We start from the raw sequence: 24,856 nt of genomic DNA, 5'->3' as shown, positions 1-24,856 counted from the left end.
AAATCCCAACCTAAAATAAAATCCCAGCACAAAATCCCAGTCCGAAATCCCAGCCCAAAATAAAATCCCAGCCCAAAATCACATCCCATTGATCCCATCCCAAAATCACAGCCCGAAATCACAGCTCAAAATCCCGTCCTAAAATCCCAGCCCAAAATCCCAACCTAAAATCCCAGCCCATTCCAAAATCCCAGCACAAAATCTCAGCTCAAAATCCCGTCCTAAAATCACATCCCGAAACCACAGCTCAAAATCTCGCCCTAAAATCCCATCCTAAAATCCCATCCCACTGATCCCGTCCCAAAATCACAGCCCGAAATCCCAACCTAAAATCTCAACCTAAAATCACAGCCCAAAATTCCGGTCCAAAATCCCAGCCCAAAATAAAATCGCAGCCCGAAATCACATCCCATTGATTCCATCCCAAAATCCCAGCTCAAAATCACAGCCCAAAATCCCATCCTAAAATCCCAGCCCGAAATCCCAGCCCGAAATCCCAGCTCGAAATCCTGTCCTAAAATCCCAGCCCAAAATCTCATCCCATTGATTCCATCCCCCTGATCCCACGCCAAATCCCAAATCTAGATCCCAAATCCCAAACCCCCAAATTCTGAATTCCAAATCCCAAACCCCCAATCCCAAACCCCAAATCCCCAAACCCCAAATCCCAAACCCCAAAACCCCAAATCCCAAATCCCAAATCCCAATCCCGTTCCCGTCGCTCACGGCGCAGTCGAAGCAGTTGAAGGACGAGTGGAAGTAAGGCCGTGTCCCAAACCCCAAACCCCAAATCCCTGAAATCCCAAACCCCAAACCCCAAATCCCATTGATCCCACCCCAATCCCAAACCCCAAATCCCAATCCCAATCCCAATCCCCAATCCCAATCCCAAATCCCGCTGCTCACGGCGCAGTCGAAGCAGTTGAAGGACGAGTGGAAGTAAGGCCGCGTCCCAAACCCCAAATCCCAAATCCCCAAACCCCAAACCCCAAATCCCCAAACCCCAAATCGCAAACCCCAAACCCCAAACCCCCAAATCCCCAAATTCTCAATTCCAAACCCCAAAATCCCAAATCCCAATCCCAATCCCGTCGCTCACGGCGCAGTCGAAGCAGTTGAAGGACGAGTGGAAGTAAGGCCGCGTCCCAAACCCCAAACCCCAAACCCCAAATCCCAAACCCCAAATCCCTGAAATCCCAATCCCAAACCCCAAATCCCATTGATCCCACCCCAATCCCAATCCCAAATCCCGTCACTCACGGCGCAGTCGAAGCAGTTGAAGGACGAGTGGAAGTAAGGCCGCGTCCCAAACCCCAAACCCCAAATCCCAAACCCCTGAAATCCCAATCCCAAACCCCAATCCCATTGATCCCACCCCAAATCCCAAATCCCAACCCAAATCCCGTCGCTCACGGCGCAGTCGAAGCAGTTGAAGGACGAGTGGAAGTAAGGCCGCGTCCCAAACCCCAAACCCCAAACCCCAAACCCCAAACCCCAAATCCCATTGATCCCACCCCAAATCCCAAAATCCCAAACCCCAAATCCCAAATCCCTGAAATCCCAAACCCCAAACCCCCAAATCCCCAAATTCTCAATCCCAAATCCCAAATCCCAAACCCCAAATCCCAAATCCCGTCACTCACGGCGCAGTCGAAGCAGTTGAAGGACGAGTGGAAGTAAGGCCGCGTCCCAAACCCCAAACCCCAAACCCCAAATCCCTGAAATCCCAAACCCCAAATCCCATTGATCCCACCCCAATCCCAATCCCAAACCCGAAATCCCAAATGCTCACGGCGCAGTCGAAGCAGTTGAAGGACGAGTGGAAGTAAGGCCGCGTCCCCAGCCCGTACATCTTTATAAACATTTCGGACATAAAGAGTCCCAAGAAAATGAATTCTGCATAGTCTGGGGGGGGACACAGCCGTGAGGGGACCCCAAAATTCGGGGGGGACCCCAAAATTCGGGGGGGGGACACAGCCGTGAGGGGACCCCGAAATTCGGGGGGGACCCCAAAATTCGGGGGGGGGACACAGCCGTGAGGGGACCCCGAAATTCGGTGAGGGGACCCCAAAAACTCAGTGGGGGACCCCAAAAAACTCTGGGGGGGGGGGGACACAGCCGTGAGGGGACCCCAAAAACTCGGGGGGGGACCCCAAAATTCGGGGGGGGGGGACACAGCCGTGAGGGGACCCCAAAAAACTCAATGGGGACCCCAAAAAACTCTGGGGGGGGGGACACAGCCGTGAGGGGACCCCGAAATTCGGGGGGGGACCCCAAAAAACTCTGGGGGGGGACACAGCCGTGAGGGGGGACCCCAAAAACTCGGGGAGGGGTCCTGTGAGCCGGGGGGGGTCGGGGGGAATTGGGGGGTCTTGGGGGGGGTTCTGGGGGGCTCTGGGGGGTCTGGGGGGCTGCAGTGGATTTGGGGGTCTCTGGGGGTGTTTGGGGGTCCCGGGGGTGGTTTGGGGGTCCCGGGAAGGTTTAGGGGTCTCTGGCAGGGTTTGGGGGTCTCTGAGGGGTTTGGGGATTTAGGGGGGGGTCCCGGGGATGTCAGGGGGGCTTTGGGGGTCCCAGGGGCCTCTGGGAGGGGTTGGGGATCTCTGGGGGGGGTCTCTGTCGGGTTTGGGGGGTCTCTGAGGGGTTTGGGGATCTCTGTGGGGTTTGGGGGTCCCGGGTTTTTTTTGGGGGGGTCCCGGGGGTCCCGGACTCACAGAGGAAGTCGGAAAGCCAATCTGGCTGGTCGTAGTGAACGATAGCAACACACGGGGGGGGTTTGGGGTCTCTGTTGGGTTGGGGGGTCTCTGATGGGGGTTGTGGATCTCTGGGGGTCCCGGGTTTTTTTTGGGGGGGGTCCCGGGGGTCCCGGGGGTCCCAGACTCACAGAGGAAGTCGGAAAGCCAATCTGGCTGGTCGTAGTGAACGATAGCAACACACAGGGGGGTTTGGGGGTCCCTGGGGATCTCTGGCAGGGTTTGGGGGTCTCTGTCGGGTTTGGGGGTCCCGGGAAGGTTTAGGGATCTCTATGTGGTTTGGGGGTCCCGGGGTTATTTGGGGGGGGTCGCAGCCCCCAGACTCACAGAGGAAGTCGGAAAGCCAATCTGGCTGGTCGTAGTGAACGATAGCAACACACAGGGGGGTTTGGGGGTCCCTGGCAGGGTTTGTGGATCTCTGTGGGGTTTGGGGGTCCCGGGTTTTTTTTGGGGGGGGTCCCGGGGGTCCCGGACTCACAGAGGAAGTCGGAAAGCCAATCTGGCTGGTCGTAGTGAACGATAGCAACACACAGGGGGGGTTTGGGGGGGTCTCTGTTGGGTTTAGGGATCTCTATGTGGTTTGGGAATCTCGGGGTTGTTTGGGGGGGTCCCGGGTTTTTTTTGGGGGGGGTCCCGGGGGTCCCAGACTCACAGAGGAAGTCGGAAAGCCAATCTGGCTGGTCGTAGTGAACGATAGCAACACACAGGGGGAGATTTGGGGGGTCCCTGTCGGGTTTGGGGGTCCCTGGCAGGGTTTGGGGGTCTCTGTCGGGTTTGGGGATCTCGGGTTTTTTTTGGGGGGGGTCCCGGGGGTCCCGGACTCACAGAGGAAGTCGGAAAGCCAATCTGGCTGGTCGTAGTGAACGATAGCAACACACGGGGGGGGATTTGGGGGTCCCTGGGGATCTCTGTCGGGTTTGGGGGTCCCGGAGGGGGTCTCTGGGGGGGTCTCGGGGGTCGCAGCCCCCAGACTCACAGAGGAAGTCGGAAAGCCAATCTGGCTGGTCGTAGTGAACGATAGCAACACACAGGGGGAGATTTGGGGGGTCTCTGTTGGGTTTGGGGGTCTCTGTTGGGTTTGGGGGTCCCGGGGTTTTTTTGGGAGGGGTCCCGGGGGTCTCAGACTCACAGAGGAAGTCGGAAAGCCAATCTGGCTGGTCGTAGTGAACGATAGCAACACACAGGGTGTTGAGCGCTACCAGGCCGAGCACGGTCCAGTAGAAGGCCTGAGTTTTCACCACGCGCCGGATGTGGAAGCGCACGCGGCGCTCGCGCCGGTGGAACACGGTGGCGTTCTCCAGCTTGGCGCTCCTGAGGCTGGCGCGGGCGAACGGCGAGCCTGGCGGGGACAGAGGGACGGCAGGGTCACACCGGGGGGTCACTGTGTCACCTCAGGCATCCCTGTGTCACCTGTGCCACCCCAAACCATCCCTGAGGGTCACACAGGGGGGTCACCGTGTCACCAGGGTCACACCGGGGGGTCACCGTGTCACACCGGGATGTCCCCGTGTTACCTGTGTCACCCCAAACCATCCCCGTGTCACCTGTGCCACCCCACACTGTCACCGTGTCACCTGTGCCACCCCAAACCATCCCTGAGGGTCACACCGGGGTGTCACCGTGTCACCAAACCATCCCTGTGTCACCTGTGTCACCCACTGCCCCCAAACCAGCCCTGAGAGTCACACCGGGGTGTCACCGTGTCCCCAGGCTGTCCCCGAGGGTCACACCGGGGTGTCACCGTGTCCCTCAGACTGTCCCTGTGCCACCCCACACTGTCCCTGTGTCACACCGGGGTGTCACCGTGTCACCAAACCATCCCTGTGTCCCCAAACCATCCCCGAGAGTCACACCGGGGTGTCACCGTGTCACCTGTGCCACCCACTGCCACCAAACCATCCCCGAGAGTCACACCGGGGTGTCACCGTGTCACCTGTGCCACCCACTGCCACCAAACCATCCCCGAGGGTCACACCGGGGTGTCACCGTGTCACCAAACCATCCCTGAGGGTCACACCGGGATGTCACCGTGTCACCAAACCATCCCTGTGTCACCTGTGCCACCCCGGGCTGTCCCTGTGTCACACCGGGGTGTCACTGTGTCACACCGGGGTGTCACCGTGTCACCAAACCATCCCTGAGGGTCACACCGGGGTGTCACCGTGTCCCCAAACCAACCCTGTGTCACCTGTGCCACCCACTGCCACCAAACCAGCCCTGAGGGTCACACCGGGGTGTCACCGTGTCACCAAACCATCCCTGTGTCACCTGTGCCACCCCACACTGTCCCTGTGTCACCTGTGCCACCCCAGGATGTCTCTGTGTCACCTGTGTCACCCACTGCCACCAAACCAGCCCTGGGACACCCCAAGCTGTCCCTGTGTCACTCCAAACCATCCCTGGGTGCCCCTGGACCCCTGGATTGTCACCCCAGACAATTCCTGTGTCACCTGTGCCACCCATCAACACCAAACCATCCCTGTGTCACCCCGGGCAGTCCCCGTGTCCCCATACCGTCCCTGGGACACCCCTAGACCCCTGGATTGTCATCCCACGGATCCCTGTGTCACTCCAAACCATCCCTGGGGTGACCCTTGACCCCTGGATTGTCACTCCAGCCATCCCAGTGTCCTCTCAGGCTGTCCCTGTGTCACCTGTGACACCCATCGCCACCAAACCATCACTGCACTGTCACCTCAGGCTGTCCCTGTGTCACCCACCGCCCCCAAACCGTCACTGTGTCACCTGTGCCACCCACTGTCCCCAAACCGCCATTGGTGCACACCCAGACCCCTGGATTGTCACCCCAAACCATCCCTGGGCCACCCCCCAGCCCCCAGCCATTCCCCCCGCCGTGTCCCCCCCCGTGTCCCCCCCGTGTCACCCACCCATGGCCGCGATGTCCCCCCCGGTGTCACCCACCCATGGCCGCGATGTCCCCTCATTGTCACCCACCCATGGCCGCGATGTCCCCCCCGGTGTCACCCACCCATGGCCGCGATGTCCCCTCATTGTCACCCACCCATGGCCGCGATGTCCCCCCATTGTCACCCACCCATGGCCGCGATGTCCCCTCATTGTCACCCACCCATGGCCGCGATGTCCCCCAGCTGTCACCCCTCGATGTCCCCCAGCTGTCACCCCTCATTGTCACCCACCCATGGCCGCGATGTCACCCCGATGTCCCCCCCAGTGTCACCCCCCCGGTGTCACCCCCGGTGTCACCCACCCATGGCCGCGATGTCCCCTCATTGTCACCCACCCATGGCCGCGATGTCCCCCAGCTGTCCCCCCCCGGTGTCACCCCCCATTGTCACCCACCCATGGCCGCGATGTCCCCTCATTGTCACCCACCCATGGCCGCGATGTCCCCCAGCTGTCACCCCCCCGGTGTCCCCCTCATTGTCACCCACCCATGGCCGCGATGTCCCCTCATTGTCACCCACCCATGGCCGCGATGTCCCCCAGCTGTCACCCCCCCGATGTCCCCCTCATTGTCACCCACCCATGGCCGCGATGTCCCCTCATTGTCACCCACCCATGGCCGCGATGTCCCCCAGCTGTCACACCCCGATGTCACCCATTGTCACCCACCCATGGCCGCGATGTCCCCCAGCTGTCCCCTCATTGTCACCCACCCATGGCCGCGATGTCCCCCCCGTGTCCCCCCCCTTGTCACCCACCCATGGCCGCGATGTCCCCTCATTGTCACCCACCCATGGCCGCGATGTCCCCCAGTTGTCACCCCTCGATGTCCCCCAGCTGTCCCCTCATTGTCACCCACCCATGGCCGCGATGTCCCCCAGCTGTCCCCCCGGTGTCACCCACCCATGGCCGCGATGTCCCCCCGGTGTCACCCCTCGATGTCCCCCAGCTGTCCCCCTCATTGTCACCCACCCATGGCCGCGATGTCCCCCAGCTGTCACCCCTCATTGTCACCCACCCATGGCCGCGATGTCCCCTCATTGTCACCCACCCATGGCCGCGATGTCCCCTCATTGTCACCCACCCATGGCCGCGATGTCCCCCAGCTGTCCCCTCATTGTCACCCACCCATGGCCGCGATGTCCCCTCATTGTCACCCACCCATGGCCGCGATGTCCCCCAGCTGTCACACCCCGATGTCCCCTCATTGTCACCCACCCATGGCCGCGATGTCCCCCCGGTGTCCCCCCCCGGTGTCACCCACCCATGGCCGCGATGTCCCCTCATTGTCACCCACCCATGGCCGCGATGTCCCCCCCAGCTGTCCCCTCATTGTCACCCACCCATGGCCGCGATGTCCCCCCATTGTCACCCACCCATGGCCGCGATGTCCCCCCCGTGTCCCCTCATTGTCACCCACCCATGGCCGCGATGTCCCCCCAGTGTCACCCCTCATTGTCACCCACCCATGGCCGCGATGTCCCCCCAGTGTCACCCCTCATTGTCACCCACCCATGGCCGCGATGTCCCCCAGCTGCTCCTCGCCCTCCTCGGGGCTCAGCAGGTCCGTCTTGCTCCTCTTGCTGGTGGCCCTCCGGAGAGCTCCCGCAGGGGGGGGGGGCACAGGGGGGCGGCCGTCACCCGGGGGGGTCCCGCGGGGGTCGCGGGGGGTCCCGGGGGTCGCCCCCGGGGCGGGGGGAGGGGGGGAGGGGAGGGGGCTGCGCACTTACCATCGAAGGGGCGGCGGGGCTCGGCCTCGGGCTCGTCCTCGGCCAGGATCACCTCTTCTGAGGGAAAGCGGGGGGCTCAGGGGGATCGGGGGGGCTGGGGGGGTCTGGGGGGCTGGGGGGGTCTGGGGGGCTCGGGGGGGTTCAGGGATCAGGTTTAGGGGGGTCTCAGGGGGGCTCGTCCTCGGCCAGGATCGCCTCTTCTGAGGGAAAGCGGGGGGCTCAGGGGGGCTGGGGGGGGGTCGGGGGGGGATTGGGGGGCTGGGGGTTCAGGGGGATTTGGGGGGATCGGGGGTCAGGTCTAGAGGGGGCTCAGGGGGGGTCTGGGGGGGTCTGGGGTCTCAGGGGGGCTCGTCCTCGGCCAGGATCACCTCTTCTGAGGGAAAGCGGGGGGCTCAGGGGGGCTCAGGGGGGGGTCTGGGGGGGGTCTCGGGGGTCTGGGGGTTCAGAGGGGATCGGGGGGGCTCGGGGATCAGGTCTAGGGGGGCTCAAGGGGGCTCTGGGGGAGATTTTGGGGTGTTCGGGAGCACTGAAAGGGTTTGGAGATGGTTGAGAGGGGGCTCAGGGGGTCCCGGGGGTCCCGAGGGGGCGGCCGGAGATGCTGGGAGGGGCTGGAGAGGATTTGGGGAGGATTTGGGGGTCCCGGGGGTCCCAGGGGGTCGGGGAGGGTTCGGAGGGGTTGGAGAGGATTTGGGGAGGGGGGAACGCACTGGGAGGGGGCTCGGGGGTGTTTGGGGGGGGGACCCCAGAAACCCCCTGGGGGGGATCGGGGAGATTTGGGGAGATTTGGGAGGGGCTGGGGGGGATTTGGGGGGTCGGGGAGGATTTGGGGAGGATTTGGGGGGTCCCAGGGGGTCGGGGAGGATTTGGGGAGGGTCTGGGGGGGATTTGGGGAGGATTTTGAGGAGGATTTTGGGGAGGATTTGGGGAAAATTTGGGGGTCCTGGGAGGGATTTGGGGGCGTACCAAGGGCCGGGTTATGAAACTGGGGAGGGGGCGGCTCCGGGGGGCTCGGGGGGATTTTGGGGGGTCCCAGGGGGTCGGGGCGGATTTTGGGGAGGATTTGAGGAGGATTTTGGGGAAGATTTGACGGAATTTGGGGCACTTTGGGTCGGGATTTTGGGGCGTGCCAACGCTGGGTTATGAAACTGGGGAGGGGGCGGCTCCGGGGGGCTCGGGGGGGATTTTGGGGGGTGGTCGCGACCCTCACCCGCCTTGGAGATCCACTCCATGTATCCGTTGAGCTCCCGCTCGATCTGCTGCTGCCGCCGCAGCTTGAGGAAGGCGCGGCGATTCTCCACCCGCTCCCGCTCTTTGGCAAACTCCCTGCGGACCCCTCCCCACTCAGCGCCGGCCGGAGCGACCCCCGGACCCCTCCCCAAATCCCCCGCACCCCGCTTACCCGGACAGGACCCCCAGCACGAGGTTGAGCATAAAAAAGGAGCCGATGATGATGAGGGGGATGAAGTAGAGCCAGTTCCAAGTGTTCCCTGAGGCGTCGTTGCTCTGGGGAGGGGGCCGTGAATTTGGGGAGGGGTCCCGTGAGTTTGGGGGGGTCCCGTTAATTTGGGGGGGTCCTGGGGGGTCCCGGGAGCTGAGGGGGTCCCGTGAATTTGGGGAATTTCCGAGGGGTCCCGTGAATTTGGGGGGGTCCCGTGAGTTTGGGGGGGTCCCGGGGGGTCCCGTGAATTTGGGGAATTTCCGGGGGTCCCGTGAATTTGGGGAATTCCCGTTAATTTGGGGAATTTCCGGGTGGTCCCGTGAATTTGGGGAGGGTCCCGGGGGTCTCGTAAATTTGGGGAGGTCCCGGGGGTCCTGTGAATTTGGGGAGGGGGCGGGGATGGGGGGGTCCCGTGAATTTGGAGGGGTCCCGGGGGGGTCCCATGAATTTGGGGAATTCCCGAGAATTTAGGGAATTTCCGGGGGTCCCGTGAATTTGGGGAATTTCCGGGGGGTCCCGTTAATTTGGGGGATTTCTGGAGAGTCTCGTGAATTTGGGGGATCCTGGGGGGTCCCGTGAATTTGGGGAATTCCCGGGGGTCCCTTGAATTTGGGGGGGGTTCCATGAATTTGGGGGGATCCCGGGGGGTCCCGTGAATTTGGGGGATTCCTGGGGGGTCCCCTGAGCTTGGGGGGGTCCTGGGGGGTCCCGTGAATTTCGGGAATTCCCGAGAATTTGGGGAATTCCCGGGGGGTCCCTTGAATTTGGGGGGTCCCGTGAATTTGGAGAATTTCCGGGGGTCCCGTGAATTTGGGGGATTTCTGGAGGGTCCCGTGAGTTGGGGAGGGTCCCGGGGGTCCCGTGAGTTTGGGGGATTCCGGGGGGTCCCTTGAATTTGGGGGGGTCCCGGGGGTCCCGTGAATTTGGGGGGGTCCCGTGAATTTGGGGGATTCCCGGGGGTCCCGTGAATTTGGGGGGGTCCCGGGGGTCCCCTGAGCTTGGGGGGGTCCCGTGAATTTGGGGGGGTCCTGGGGGGTCCCGTGAGTTGGGGAGGGGTCCCGTGAATTTGGGGAATTCCCGAGAATTTGAGGAATTCCCGGGGGTCCCGTGAATTTGGGGAATTCCCGAGAATTTGGGGAATTCCCGGGGGTCCCGTGAATTTGGGGGGGTCCCGTGAGCTGGGGAGGGTCCCGGGGGATCCTGTGAATTTGGGGGGGTCCCGGGGGTTCCCTGAGCTGGGGAGGGGTCCCATGAGGGGGACAGGAGGGCACCGGGTGGCACCGAACGACACCGGGAGGGCACCGGGCGGCACTGGGCGGCACCGAGCGGCACCGGGAGGACACCGGGAGGGCGCTGGGTGGCACCGAGGGTCACCAGACAGCACCGGGAGGGCACCGAGCAGGGAAAGGAGGGCACCGGGAGGGTATTGGTTGGCACCGAACAGCACCGAACGGCACCGAACGGGCACCGGGCAGAACCGGGAGGGCACCGAACAGCACTGAACAGCACCGGGAGGGCACCGGGTGGACACCGAGTGGCACCGGGAGGGCACCGGGCGGGGAAAAGAGGGCACTGGGTGGCACCGGGAGGGCACTGAGCAGCACTGGGCGGCACCGGACAGCACCGGGAGGGCACCGAGTAGCACCGAGCAGCATCGGACGGCACCGGACAACACCGGGCAGCACCGGGAGGGCACTGGGAGAGGACAGGAGGGCACCGGGAGAGCACCGGGCAGCACCGAGCAGCGCCATGAGGGTACCGGGCAGGGAAAGGAGGGCACTGGGCGGCACCGATCAGCACCGAAAAGCACCGGGAAGGCACTGGGAGGGCGCTGGGAGGGCACTGGGCAGGGAAAGGAGGGCACCGGATGGCACCGAGCGACACTGGGCGGCACCGAGCAGCACCGGACAGCACCGAGAAGCACCGGGAGGGCACTGGGCGGCACCGGACAGCACCGAACGGCACCGGGAGGCACCGGGAGGACACCGCGAGGGCACTGGGCGGGGAAAAGAGGGCACCGGGAGGGTATTGGGTGGCACCGGACAGCACCGAGCACCACCGGACAACACCGAACAGCACCGGGAGGCACCGCGCGGGGAAAGGAGGGCACCGGGCAGCACCGAGGGTCACCGGACAGCACCGGGAGGACACCGGGAGGGCACCGGGCAGCACCGGGAGGGCACCGAACGGCACCGGGCAGGGAAAGGAGGGCACCGGGCGGCACTGGGTGACACCGGACAGCACCGGGCGGCACCGGGCGGGGAAAAGAGGGCACTGGGTGGCACCGGGAGGGCACTGAGCAGCACCGGGAGGGCACCGGACAGCACCGAGAAGGACCGGGTGGGCACCGGGGGAGGACAGGAGGGCACCGGGAGGGCACCGAGCGGCACCGGGAGGGCATTGGGCGGCACCGGACAACACCGGGCAGCACTGGGAGGGCACCGGGCGGGGAAAGGAGGGCACCGGGCAGCACCGGGCGGCACCGGGAAGGCACTGGGTGGCACCGAGCGGCACCGGGCGGCACCGAGCAGCGCCGGGAGGGCACCGGACAGCATCCGGAGGGCACCCGGAGGACACCGGGCAGCACCGGGAGGGGACAGGAAGGCACCGGGCAGCACTGGGCGGCACCGAGCAGCACTGGGAGGACACCGGGCAGCACCGGGAGGGCACCGGGCAGCACTGGGCGGCACCAGGAGGGCACTGGGTGGTACCGGACAGCACCGGGAGGGCACCGGGCTGAGAAAGGAGGGCACCGGGCAGCACCGAGTAGCACCGGGACGGCACCGAACGGCACCAGGCGGGGAAAGGAGGGCACTGGGTGACACCGGGAGGGCACTGGGCGGCACCGGGCGGGGAAAGGAAGGCACCAGGCGGCACTGAGCATCACTGGGCGGCACCGAGAAGCACCGGGAGGGCACCGGGTAGGGAAACGAGGGCACCGAGAGGGTACTGGGTGGCACCGGGAAGCACCGGGCGGGGAAAGGAGGGCGCCGGACAGCACCGAGAAGCACCGGGCGGCACCGGGAGGGCACTGGGTGGCACCGGGGAGGGAAAGGAGGGCACCAGGCGGCACCGAGCGGGGAAAGGAGGGCACAGGGAGGGCACCGGGCGGCACCGGGCAGCACCCAGCAGCACCGGGTGGCACCGGGCAGAACCGGGAGGGCACCGGACAGCATCCGGAGGGCACCGGGAGGACACCGGGCAGCACCGGGCAGCACCGGGCGGCACCGAACGGGCACCGAACGACACCAGGAGGGCACCGAGCACCACCGGGAGGCACCGGGAGGGCACTGGGTGGCACCGGGCAGCACCGGGCAGCACCGGGAGGACACCGGACAGCACTGGGCGGGCACTGGGTGGCACCGGGAGGGCACTGAGTAGCACTGGGCGGCACCGAGCAGCACCGAACGGCACCGAACGGCACCGGGGGAGCACCGAGCAGCACCGGGAGGCACGGAGCGGCGGCAGCCCTCACATAGTAGAGGAGGTCGGTCCACCCTTCCATGGTGATGCACTGGAAGACGGTGAGCACGGCGAAGAGGATGTTGTCGAACTGCGTGATGCCGTAGTTGGGCCCTTCCCAGTACTTCTTGCACTTGGTGCCGTTCGGGCAGATCCGGGCCGGCTCGTCCGTCCCGCACGGGACCTCCACCTTGATCTCGTCTGGGGAGGGGGCGTCCCGCCGTCTGAACCCCCGGGACCCCTCCCCAGCTCCCCCCGCCCCGCGGCGGGACAGAAATAACCGCGGCCAATTAACGGCTTCATCAAGGGACAGCCGCAATTAGCGCGTTCCGAATCCAGCGCTGGCCCCGGCCCGGGGAGATTTGGGGGGGGGGGTTTGGGTCGGGAAGGATCCGGTCCGGCAGCCCCGGGACCCCCGCCCAGCCCGGGGGGAAACTGAGGCAGGGAGGGGAGGGGGATTTGGGGAGGTTGGAGAGGATTTGGGGGGATTGAGGGGGTCTGGGGAGTTTGAGGGGATTTTGGGGTGGTTTTGTGGGTTGGAGGGGGTTTGAGGGGTTGGAGGAGATTTGGGGAGCTTTGGGGGAGATTTAGGGGGGTTTGAGGGGGATTTGGGGGGATTTTGGGGGGTTGGAGGGGGTTTGGGGTGTTAGGGGGGATTTGGGGAGGTTTGAGGGGTTGGAGGGGATTGGAGGGGGATTCGGGGGGGTTTGGAGGGGTTGGAGGGGATTTTGGGGTGGTTTTGTGGGTTTGAGGGGTTGGAGGGAGTTAGGGGGGGATTGAGGGGGTTTGGGGGGATTGAGAGGGTTTGGAGGGGCTGGAGGGGATTTGGGGGGCTGGAGGGGATGGGGAGGTGCTGGGGGGGGGGGTCGGTGGGGTTTGGGGCGGGTTTGAGGGGCTGGGAGGGATTTAGGGGGGTTTGAGGGGATTTGGGGGGGTTGGAGGGGGATTGGAGGGGGATTCGGGGGGGTTTAGAGGGTTGGAGGGGATTTTGGGGGGTTTGGGGGAGATTTAGAGAGGTTTGAGGGGAGATTTAGGGGGGTTTGAGGGGGATTTTGGGGGGGTTGAGGGGATTTGGGGGGGTTTGGGGGATTGGAGGGGATTCGGGGAGGTTGGAGGGGATTCAGGGGGATTTGGGGGTTTGGAGGGGGTTTGAGGGGTTGGAGGGAGTTCGGGGGGGTTTGAGGGGATTTGGGGGGATTGGAGGGGGATTGGAGGGGGATTTGGGGGGGTTGAGGGGATTTTGGGGGGGTTTGAGGGGGATTTGGGGGGATTTTGGGGTGTTAGAGGGGATTTGAGGGGTTTAGGGGGTCTTGGAGGGATTTAGGGGGGTTTGGGGGAGATTTAGGGAGGTTTGAGGGGGATTTTGGGGTGGTTTTGTGGGTTGGAGGGAGTTTGAGGGGTTGGAGGAGATTTAGAAAGGTTTGGGGGAGATTTAGGGAGGTTTGAGGGGATTTTCGGGGGTGTTCAGGGGATTTTGTGGATTTGAGGGGATTCAGGGGTTTGAGGGGATTCAGGGGGTTTTGTGGGTTGGAGGTGATTTGGGGGCACACCCGGGGGTCCCAGCCGTACCCGTGACCAGGTCGAAGCAGGTGGTGTGGAATTTGCCCATGTAGAACTCCAGCCCGATGATGGCGAAGATGAGGATGGCGAAGAAGAGCAGGAGCCCGATCTGCAGCAGCGGGATCATCGCCTTCATGATGGACTTGAGCACCACCTGCAGACCTGCGGGGGCGGCGGCGGCTGAGACCCCTCCCCAAATCACAGGGACCCCCGGATCCCCCCCCGGGACCCCTCCCCAAATCACAGGGACCCCCCCGAGACCCCTCCCCAAATCACAGGGACCCCCGGATCCCCCTGGGACCCCCGGATCCCCCCCGGACCCCCGGATCCCTCCCGAGACCCCTCCCCAAACCCCCCGAGACCCCTCCCCAACCCCCCGGGACCCCCGGATCCCCCCCGGACCCCCGGATCCCTCCCGAGACCCCTCCCCAAACCCCTGAGACCCCTCCCCAACCCCCCCGGGACCCCCGGACCCCCCCAGCGCTCACTTGGGATCCCCGAGACCCCTCCCCAAACCCCCCGGGACCCCCGGATCCCCTCTGAGACCCCTCCCCAACCCCCGAGACCCCCCCCAAAACCCCGGGACCCCTCCCCAAACCCCCGGGACCCCTCCCCAAACCCCCCCGGATCCCCCCCGAGACCCCTCCCCAAACCCCCCGGGACCCCTCCCCAAATCACCGGGACCCCTCCCCAAACCCCCCGGGACCCCCGGATTTCCCCCGAGACCCCTCCCCAACCCCCCGGGACCCCTCTCCAACCCCCGAGACCCCTCCCCAACCCCCCCGGGACCCCCGGATTTCCCCCCAGCGCTCACTGGGGATCCCCGAGACCCCTCCCCAAACCCCCGGGACCCCCCAAACCCCCCAGCGCTCACTGGGGATCCCCGAGACCCCTCCCCAAACCCCCCGGGACCCCTCCCCAAACCCCCCGGGACCCCCGGATCCCCCCCGGGACCCCTCCCCAAACCCCCGGGACCCCCGGGTCCCCCCCCAGCGCTCACTGGGGATCCCCGAGACCCCTCCCCAAACCCCCGGGACCCCCGGATCCCCCCCGAGACCCCTCCCCAAACCCCCCGGGACCCCCCAAACCCCCCCAGCGCTCACTGGGGATCCCCGAGACCAGCTTGAGGGGCCGCAGGACGCGCACGGCCCGGAGTGTCCGCAGGTCAAACTGGGAGCCCACCGAGGCCAGGATGCTGCGGGGACAGCGGGGACAGCGGGGACAGAGGGGACAGAGGGGACAGCGGGGTCAGAGGGGACAGCGGGGTCAGAGGGGACAGAGGGGACAGAGGGGACAGCGGGACAGAGGGGACAGAGGGGACAGAGGGGACAGTGGGGACAGAGGGGACAGAGGGACAGAGGGGACAGCGGGACAGAGGGGACAGCGGGGACAGAGGGGACAGCGGGGACAGAGGGGACAGAGGGGACAGAGGGGACAGAGGGGTCAGAGGGGACAGCGGGGACAGCGGGGACAGAGGGACAGAGGGGACAGAGGGGTCAGAGGGGACAGCGGGGACAGCGGGGACAGAGGGACAGAGGGGACAGAGGGGTCAGAGGGGACAGAGGGGACAGCGGGGACAGAGGGGACAGAGGGGACAGAGGGGACAGAGGGGTCAGAGGGGACAGCGGGGACAGCGGGGACAGAGGGACAGAGGGGACAGAGGGGTCAGAGGGGACAGAGGGGACAACAGGGACAGAGGGACAGCGGGGACAGCGGGGACAGAGGGGACAGAGGGGACAGAGGGGACAGAGGGACAGAGGGGACAGAGGGGACACAGGGACACGGGGACAGAGGGGACAGAGGGACAGAGGGACAGAGGGGACAGAGGGGACAGAGGGGACAGAGGGACAGAGGGGACAGAGGGGACAGAGGGGACAACAGGGACAGAGGGACAGCGGGGACAGCGGGGACAGCAGGGACAGAGGGGACAGAGGGGACAGAGGGGACAGAGGGGTCAGAGGGGACAACAGGGACAGAGGGGTCAGAGGGGACAGAGGGGACAGCGGGGACAGAGGGGACAGAGGGGACAGAGGGGACAGCGGGGACAGCAGGGACAGAGGGGACAGAGGGGACAACAGGGACAGAGGGGTCAGAGGGGACAGAGGGGACAGCGGGGACAGAGGGACAGAGGGGACAGAGGGGACAGAGGGGACAGAGGGACAGAGGGGACAGAGGGGACAGAGGGGTCAGAGGGGACAGAGGGGTCAGAGGGGACAGAGGGGACAGCGGGGACAGTGGGGTCAGAGGGGACAGAGGGGACAGAGGGACAGAGGGGACAGAGGGGACAGCGGGGACAGCGGGGACAGAGGGGCAGAGGGGACAGAGGGGACAGAGGGGTCAGCGGGCCTGGAGACCCCCGGCCGGGCCACCCACAGTGACCAGGGATCGCCACAACCGGGACACAGAGTGACCGCTGGCCCCGCGGCTGCCAAGAGCCAGCACGGCCCCCACGGTGAGCCCGTGGCCACCCTGTCACAGCTGTCACGAGCCACTGTGAGCCCCCAGAGTAGGGCCGCTAGCCCCTGGCCACCATGAGACCCCAAATCTTCATCACACGGCCACGAGCCCTTGGCCACCACAAGCCCCCATGTCCCTGTCACACGGCCACAAACTCCTGGCCACTGTGAGTCCACAAATCTTTGTCACACGGCCACCAGCCCTTGGCCACCATGAGCCCACAAATCTTTGTCACATGCCCACGAGCCCCTGGCCACTGTAGAGCCCCACACCCCTGTCACACGGCCACCAGCCCGTGGCCACCACGAGCCCTCTACATCCCTGTCACACGGCTGCTAGCCTGTGGCCACCACAAGCCCCCAGGTCCCTGTCACATGGCCACCAGCCCCTGGCCCCTGCGAGCCCCCAAATCTTCATCACACGGTCGCCAGCCCTTGGCCACCATGAGCCCACAGATCTTTGTCACATGGCCACAAAGGCCTGGCCACCACAAGCCCTCGTGTCCCTGTCACACGGCCACCAGCCCGCGGCCACCACAAGCCCTCGTGTCCCTGTCACACGGTCACCAGCCTGTGGCCACCACGAGCCCCCGTGTCCCTGTCACACGGCCACCAGCCGCTGTCCCCCGCCAGCCCCCGTGTCCCTGTCACACGGCCACCAGCCGCTGTCCCCCGCCAGCCCCCGTGTCCCTGTCACACGGCCACCAGCCGCCGGCCACCGCCAGCCCCCGTGTCCCTGTCACACGGCCACCAGCCGCTGTCCCCCGCCAGCCCCCGTGTCCCCGCCGCAGGGCCACGTGCCGCAGCCGGTGCCGCCAGCGCGGGCGGCAGCTCGGGGATATTTTTATCTTTTTCCGGTGGCGCTGCCGGTGGCGGCTCCGCTGCCAGCGCTGCTCCCAGCCCGGGGGTCGCGGCCACCGGCCAGCAGCGGCCCCGGGGCCCGGAGGGGGGGTCTGGGGAGCCGGGGGGGGGTCGCGGGGGGACCCTGAGGGTCGTGGGGGGACCCCGGGGTTGCCGAGGGTCCCCCCCCCGTTGCCATGGTAACAGGATGGCGATGCTGGTCCATCATCCATCGGCCCCCGGCATGGCGGTCAGAGCTGACCCCCCCCGAGACCCCCGAGACCCCCGAGACCCCCAATTAACGCACCCCGATTAATGCACCCCGATTAATGCACCCCAATTAATGCACCCCAATTAACGCACCGCAATTAATGCACACCAATTAATGCACCCCGATTAATGCACCCCGATTAACGCACCCCGATTAACGCACCCCAATTAATGCACCCCAATTAATGCACCCCAATTAATGCACACCAATTAATGCACCCCAATTAATGCACCCCAATTAATGCTCCCCGATTAACGCACCCCAATTAACGCACCCCGATTAATGCACCCCGATTAACGCACCCCGATTAACGCACCCCAATTAACGCACCCCGATTAACGGGGGGACCAATGTCCAGAACGGGGGGTGGGGGGCGCCAGGGGGGTGCAGACAGGTGGGGGGGAGGGGAAGAGGACGCAACAGACCCCCCCCCAAAAAAGCCCCCCAAAAACTCGCGCCTCAGTTTCCCCACTGAGGAAACACCGGGGAGGGGGGGGGGTCTGTGACCCGGGGAAGGGTCTCTGGGAGGGTTCTGGGGGGTCTCTGTGACCTGGGGGGGTCTCTGTGACCTGGGGGGGGGGGTCTCTGTCACCCAGGTGGGGGTCTTCGTGATCCGGGGTTCCCTAGAGGGTCTCTGTGACCTGGGGGTCTCTGGGGGGGCTCTGGGGGGTCTCTGTGACCCGGGGGTCTCTGGGGAGGGGTCTCTGTGACCCAGGGAGGGGTCTCTGGGGGGGTCTCTGTGACCCAGGGGGGGTCTCTGGGGCATCTCTGTGTCCCAGAGGTCTCTGGGGAGGGGTCTCTGTGACCCAGAGAGGGGTCTGTGTGTCCCGGGGGGGTCTCTGGGGGGTCTCTGTGACCCGGGGGGGTCCCGGGGGGTCCCGGGGGGGTCTCTGTGGGGTCTCTGTGACCCGGGGATCTCTGGGGAGGGGTCTCTGTGACCCGGGGAGGGGTCTCTGTGACCTGGGGAGTCTCTGGGGGGTCTCTGTGTCCCGCGGGGCCCCCGGGGGACGCGGGGACAGCGACACGCGGTGGGGACGCGAGGTGGGGAGGGGTCTCTGGGGGGTCTCTGTGTCCCGGGGGGGTCTCTGGGGGGTCTCTGTGACCCGGGGATCTCTGGGGAGGGGTCTCTGTGACCCAGGGAGGGGTCTCTGTGTCCCGCGGGGCCCCCGGGGGACGCGGGGACGGCGACACGCGGTGGGGACGCGAGGTGGGGAGGGGTCCGCGCGGTGTCCCCTCACCCCGTGAGCACCACCACGAAGTCCATGACGTTCCAGCCGTTGCGCAGGTAGGAGCCCTTGTGGAAGGCGAAGCCCAGCGCGATGATCTTGATCCCCGCCTCGAAGCAGAAGATGCCGATGAAGTACGGCTCCGTGTCGTCCTGCCGAGGGGACAGCGTGGGGACAGGTGCCACCCCCACCTCCGGACACCCCCCGGGGTCAGCGCTGTCCCCCCCCGGTCGCCTCCAGCCCCCCCCCGCCGTGGCCCAGATTCCCAGTAAGGAGGAAACTGGGACGGGGGCGGGTCCGGGGGGAACTGGGAGTGGGGGAGGGGGTGGGGAGGGGAGGGGGGGACACGGCGGGGACCCCGCGGTGGGCTGGGGACCCCCGGGTGGTCACTCAGAACCTCGCCGGAGGGCCAGGAGTGACCAGGACCCCTTGGTGGAGACCCCCGGGGGTGGGGACCCTCCCCAGGAGCCCCCGAAGCCCCCAGGAGCCCCCAGGACCCTCCCCAGGAGCCCCCAGGACCCCCCAGGACCCTCCCCAGGACCCTCAGGACCCTCCCCAGGAACCCCCAGGAGCCCCCAGGACCCTCCCCAGGAGCCCCCCGGAGCCTCCAGGACCCTCCCCAAGACCCCCCCGGAGCCGCCCGGAGCCCCCAGGACCCTCCCCAAGACCCCCGGAGCCCCCCGGAGCCCCTCGGAGCCCCCAGAACCCTCCCCAGGACCCCCAGGAGCCCCCAGGACCTTCCCCAAGACCCTCCCCAGGAGCCCCCAGGAGCCCCCAGGACCCTCCCCAAGACCCCCCAGGACCCCCCCGGAGCCCCCCCAGGACCCCCAGGAGCCCCCAGGAGCCCCCCGGACCCTCCCCAGGACCCCCCAGGAGCCCCCAGGAGCCCCTCGGACCCCCCCGGAACCCCCAGGACCCCCCAGGACCCTCCCCAGGACCCTCCCCAAGACCCCCGGAGCCTCCAGGACCCTCCCCAGGACCCCCCAGGACCCCCCCGGAGCCCCCAGGACCCCCCAGGAACCCCCAGGACCCTCCCCAGGAGCCCCCCAGAGCCCCCAGGACCCTCCCCCGGAGCCCCCAGAACCCCCAGGACCCTCAGGACCCCCCCGGGACCCTCCCCAGGAGCCCCCCGGAGCCCCCAGGAGCCCCCAGGACCCTCCCCAAGACCCCCGGAGCCGCCAGGACCCTCCCCAGAACCCCCAAGACCCCCCGGACCCCCCCGGAGCCGCCCCCCACCCACCAGCCGCTCCGACATGGGGGTCTTGTCCTCGTCGGGCAGGTGCTGCTCCAGCGCCAGGACGATGCAGTTGGCGATGATGGTGGCTAAAATCATGTATTCAAAAGGAGTGGGGGGCGAGTCAAGGAAAAAAAAAAAAAAAACGGGGCTGGGGGACCCCCCCTCCCTCCAAACGGCGCCGGTGTGGGGAGGGAAACTGAGGCAGGATCGCGGTCGGGGCGCTCGGCGTGCCCCGGGGTCGGCGGCCGCGTGTTGGGCGGTTCGGTAATTAATTCCCTCATCAAAGCGGAGCGATCAAAGCGCCCCGGGGACAGCGGGACCCGCCGCGAGCGGCGCGGGCACCGGGCAGGGCCACCCCCGGGGACAGCGGGACCCGCCGCGAGCGGCGCGGGCACCGGGCAGGGCCACCCCCGGGGCGGCGGGGACGCGGCTGTGCCCTGTCCTGCGTCCCCGTGTCCCCATGTCCCCGTGTCCTGTCCCGTGTCCCCGTGTCCTGTCCCGTGCCCTGTCCCGTGTCCCCGTGTCCTGTGCCCTGTCCCGTGTCCCGTGTCCTGTCCCGGGTCCTGTCCCGTGTCCCCGTGTCCTGTCCCGGATCCTGTCCCGTGTCCCCGTGTCCTGTCCCGTGTCCTGTCCCGGGTCCTGTCCTGTGTCCCCGTGTCCTGTCCCGTGCCTGTCCCGTGTCCTGTCCCGGGTCCTGTCCCGTGTCCCCGTGTCCCCGTGTCCCGTGTCCTGTCCTGTGTCCCCGTGTCCCCGTGTCCTGTCCCGGGTCCTGTCCCGTGTCCTGTCCCGTGTCCCCGGGTCCTGTCCCGTGTCCTGTCCCGTGTCCCCGTGTCCTGTCCCCTGTCCTGTCCCGTGTCCTGTCCCGGGTCCTGTCCCGTGTCCCCGTGTCCCCGTGTCCCCGTGTCCTGTTCCGTGTCCCCGTGTCCTGTCCCGTGTCCCCGTGTCCCCGTGTCCTGTCCCGGGTCCTGTCCCGTGTCCCCGTGTCCCCGTGTCCCCGTGTCCTGTCCCGTGTCCCCGTGTCCTGTCCCGGGTCCTGTCCCCGTGTCCCCGTGTCCCCGTGTCCTGTCCCGTGTCCCCGTGCCCTGTCCCGTGTCCCCGTGTCCCCGTGTCCTCTCCCGTGTCCCCGTGTCCCCGTGTCCTGTCCCGTGTCCCCGTGTCCTGTCCTGGGTCCTGTCCCGTGTCCCCGTGTCCTGTCCCTTGTCCCCGTGTCCCCGTGTCCCCGTGCCCTGTCCAGTGCCCTGTCCCGTGTCCTGTCCCGTGTCCTGTCCCGTGTCCCCATGTCCCCGTGTCCCCCGCCCCACATCCCGCCCCCCCAGCGCTGCCCACGGTGGGCACAGAAATGAGGCCGGGGGCGGCCCCGCTGGCACGGCCCGGTACGGCCTGGCACGGCCCGAGTGCCCCACGCGGATCTCCAACATGGCTCGCTGGCACGGGACAGCTGGCCCGGCACGGCACGGCCACCCGGCGTTCTGGCACGGCTGCGCCAGCAGCTCCCTGGCACGGCACGGCACGGCACGGCACGGCACGGCTGTACAGCACAGCCTGGCACAACCGGGCCACCATCCCGGCACGGCTCCGGCACGGCTCCGGGACCTGGCACGGGCACCGGGCACGGCCCTGGCACGGTTCGGTTTTCTGGCCCCTCTTCCCAGCACGATCTGTCCCCCGGTGCCGGTATCGGAGCCAGCGCGGCTCCTGGCACGGCACGGCTTGCCCAGCACGGCTCCCTGGCGCAGAACAGCTCCCGGTACCGGGATCTGGCCCGGCACGGCTCCCTGGCACGGCCCGGGGATCCAGGATTAATCCCGGTACCGGGATCTGGCCCGGTACAGCTCCCTGGCACGGCACGGGGATCCAGAACGAGTCCCGGTACCGGGATCTGGCCCGGCACGGCTCCCTGGCACGGCACGGGGATCCAGGATTAATCCCGGTACCGGGATCTGGCCCGGTACAGCTCCCTGGCACGGCACGGGGATCCAGAACGAGTCCCGGTACCGGGATCTGGCCCGGCACGGCTCCCTGGCACGGCACGGGGATCCAGGATTAATCCCGGTACCGGGATCTGGCCCGGCACGGCTCCCTGGCCCGGCACGGCTCGTGGCACGGCACGGCTCCCAGAGCCGGGATCCGGCCCCGCTCCTGGCGCGGCTCGGGGTATCCGGTGCCGGATCTGGCCCGGCACGGCTCCTGGCACGGCCCGGGGATCCAGGATTAATCCCGGTGCCGGATCCGGCCCGGCACGGCTCCTGGCACGGCCCGGCCCGGTTATCCAGGGCAGCGGAGCGGCACGGACCCAGCACGGGTCCAGAACTGACCCAGAATGGACCCAGCACGGGTCCAGTACAGAACCAGCACGGATCCAGTACAGAACCAGCACAGAACCAGCACAAAATTAGCACGGATCCAGCACAGAACCAGCACGGATCCAGAGTTGACCCAGAATGGATCCAGTGCTGACCCAGCACAGATCCAGCGCTGACCCAGCACGGATCCAGCACAGAACCAGCATAGAATCAGCACGGATCCAGCCCTGACCCAGCACGGATGTAGCACGGGTCCAGCACAGATCCAGCACAGAACCCGCACAAAATTAGCACAGATCCAGCCCAGAATTAGCACGGATCCAGCACAGAACCAGCACCAAATTAGCACGGATCCAGCCCAGAATTAGCCCTGACCCAGCACGGATCCAGCCCTGACCCAGCACGGCACAGAACCGGCACAGAATCAGCACAGAACCAGCACAGAACCAGCACAGAATTAGCACAGATCCAGCACAGAATCAGCACGGATCCAGCCCTGACCCAGCACGGATCCAGCCCAGAATTAGCATGGATCCAGCCCAGAATCAGCACAGATCCAGCACAGATACAGCCCTGACCCAGCACAGAACCAGCACAGAACCGGCCCAGAACCAGCACAGAACCAGCACAAAATTAGCACAGATCCAGCCCAGAATTAGCCCTGACCCAGCACGGATGTAGCACGGGTCCAGCACGGATCCAGCCCTGACCCAGCACGGATCCAGCCCAGAATTAGCCCTGACCCAGCACGGCACAGAATCAGCACGGATCCGGAACTGACCCAGCACGGATCCAGGACAGATCCAGCCCTGACCCAGCACGGCACGGCCCCCCAGCCGTGACTCTCCGCGCCCCCCTCTCTCTCTCGGGGGTCTCCCCTCCCCTCCCCTCCCCTCCTCTCCCCTCCCCCCGGGATCCCCCCGGGACGGATTTTGGGGCTCCGGGATCGCCGCCCCCGGCCCCGCCGCCGCCCCCTCCCCCGGGCCCGGCGTGGGAGGCTCCGGTGCCGCAGGATGGGACCCGCAGGGGGGGCGGGGGGCGACGCATCACCCCCCCCCCAAACCCCCCCAGACCCCCTCAGACCCCCCCAGACCCCCCCAGACCCCCCCAAACCCCCCCAGACCCCCCCAGACCCCCCCAGACCCCCCCGACACCCCCAGACCCCCCCGACACCCCCAGACCCCCGCACGGCCCCTCCGCCGCTCCCCGCGACCCCCGCGCCCCTCCCCCCCCCGCGACCCCCCCCCGCGACCCCCGCCCTTGGGGAGACCCCAAAATCCCCCCCCCCACTGTCTGGGAGGGGTCCCCAAAATCTCTTGGTGGAGTCAGAGCCCCCCAAAACCGCGCGGGGACCCCCCCAGCCCCCGGGGGAGTTTTTGGGGTGGTGGGGGTCCCTTTGGGGTGGTGGGGGTCCCTTTTGGGGTGGCGGGGGTCCTTTTGGGGTCATGGGGTTTTTTTGGGGTGGTGGGGGTCCCTTTTGGGGTGGTGGGGGTCCTTTAGGGGTGGTGGGGGTCCCTTTTGGGGTCATGGGGACTTTTTGGGGTGGTGGGGGTCCCTTTGGGGTGGTGGGGCCTTTTTGGGGTGGTGGGTGTCCCTTTGGGGTGGTGGGGTTCCCTTTGGGGTGGTGGGGGTCCCTTTGGGGTGGCGGGGGTCCCTTTGGAGTGGTGGGGGTCCTTTTTGGGGTGGTGGGCATTTTTTGGGGTGCTGTTGCCGGTTTGGGGGGCAGAAAAAGGGGGGAGGAACCCCAAGGGCAGCACGGCCGGGACTGCACCGCCCCAAAATGGCCCAAAATAGCCAAAAATAACCCAAAATTACCCAAAATAGCTCTGACCCCCCAAAAAAAACCCATCTGGGGACGGGGATGGATCTGGGGACGCCTCGAGGGGTGGAAATGAGGGGGGCAGGAGCTCGGGGGTGACAAATGACACATTGTCCCCAAAATTGGGGCACCGGGAGCTGCTGGTGCAGGGGGGTCCCCCTGACCCCCCCGGGACGAGCCGGACCCCCAGGATGGGACCCTAAAAAGGGGAATGGGGACCCCAATGCAGGACAGGGAATGGGGACCCCGAAAAGGGGCTGGGGATCCAAAAAGGGGTCTGGGGACCCCGACAGGGGGATCCCAATGCAGGACAGGGACTGGGGACCCTAAAAAGGGGTCTGGGGATCCCAAAAAGGGGCCAGGGGTCCCAAAGTAGGACAGGGAATGGGGACCCCAAAAGGGGAATGGGGACCCCAAAAGGGACTGGAGACCCCAAAAGGGGGATCCCAATGTAGGTCACAGGGAATGGGGACCCCAAAAAGGGGCCGGGATCCCAAAAGGGGCCAGGGACCCCAATGCAGGACAGGAATTGGGGACCCCAAAAAGGAGTCCGGGGATCCCAATGTAGGACAGGGAATGGGGACCCCAAAAGGGGACTGAGGACCCCAAAAGGGGGATCCCAATGCAGGACAGGGACTGGGGACCCTAAAAAGGGGTCTGGGGATCCCAAAAGGGGCCGAGGACCCCAATGTAGGGCAGTAATTGGGGACCCCAAAAAGGGGTCGGGGGTCCCAAAGTAGGACAGGGAATGGGGACCCCAAAAAGGGGACTGGGGACCCCAAAAAGGGGATCCCAATTTAGGACAGGGAATGGGGACTCCAAAACGGGGACTGGGGACC

General features: G+C 66.4%; 1 protein-coding gene across 1 annotated transcript in view; it reads right to left on the bottom strand.

The window, feature by feature from the left end:
• Positions 1–24,856, bottom strand: part of CACNA1A (calcium voltage-gated channel subunit alpha1 A) — a 73,836-nt gene that overhangs the window by 47,664 nt on the left and 1,316 nt on the right. The window contains 11 exon segments of the mRNA XM_033083753.2: positions 1,793–1,905; positions 3,880–4,089; positions 7,188–7,280; positions 7,406–7,462; positions 8,613–8,728; positions 8,805–8,908; positions 12,319–12,506; positions 13,875–14,027; positions 14,969–15,060; positions 18,671–18,810; positions 19,899–20,004. Coding sequence (XP_032939644.1) covers positions 1,793–1,905; positions 3,880–4,089; positions 7,188–7,280; positions 7,406–7,462; positions 8,613–8,728; positions 8,805–8,908; positions 12,319–12,506; positions 13,875–14,027; positions 14,969–15,060; positions 18,671–18,810; positions 19,899–20,004 — 1,372 coding nt within the window.

The sequence above is a fragment of the Catharus ustulatus genome, chromosome 33 (genome assembly GCF_009819885.2).
Source record: "Catharus ustulatus isolate bCatUst1 chromosome 33, bCatUst1.pri.v2, whole genome shotgun sequence".
Taxonomy (NCBI): Eukaryota; Metazoa; Chordata; class Aves; order Passeriformes; family Turdidae; genus Catharus; species Catharus ustulatus.
The sequence above is the reverse complement of the archived record's forward strand: the minus strand, read 5'-3'. Positions and strand labels throughout refer to the sequence as shown.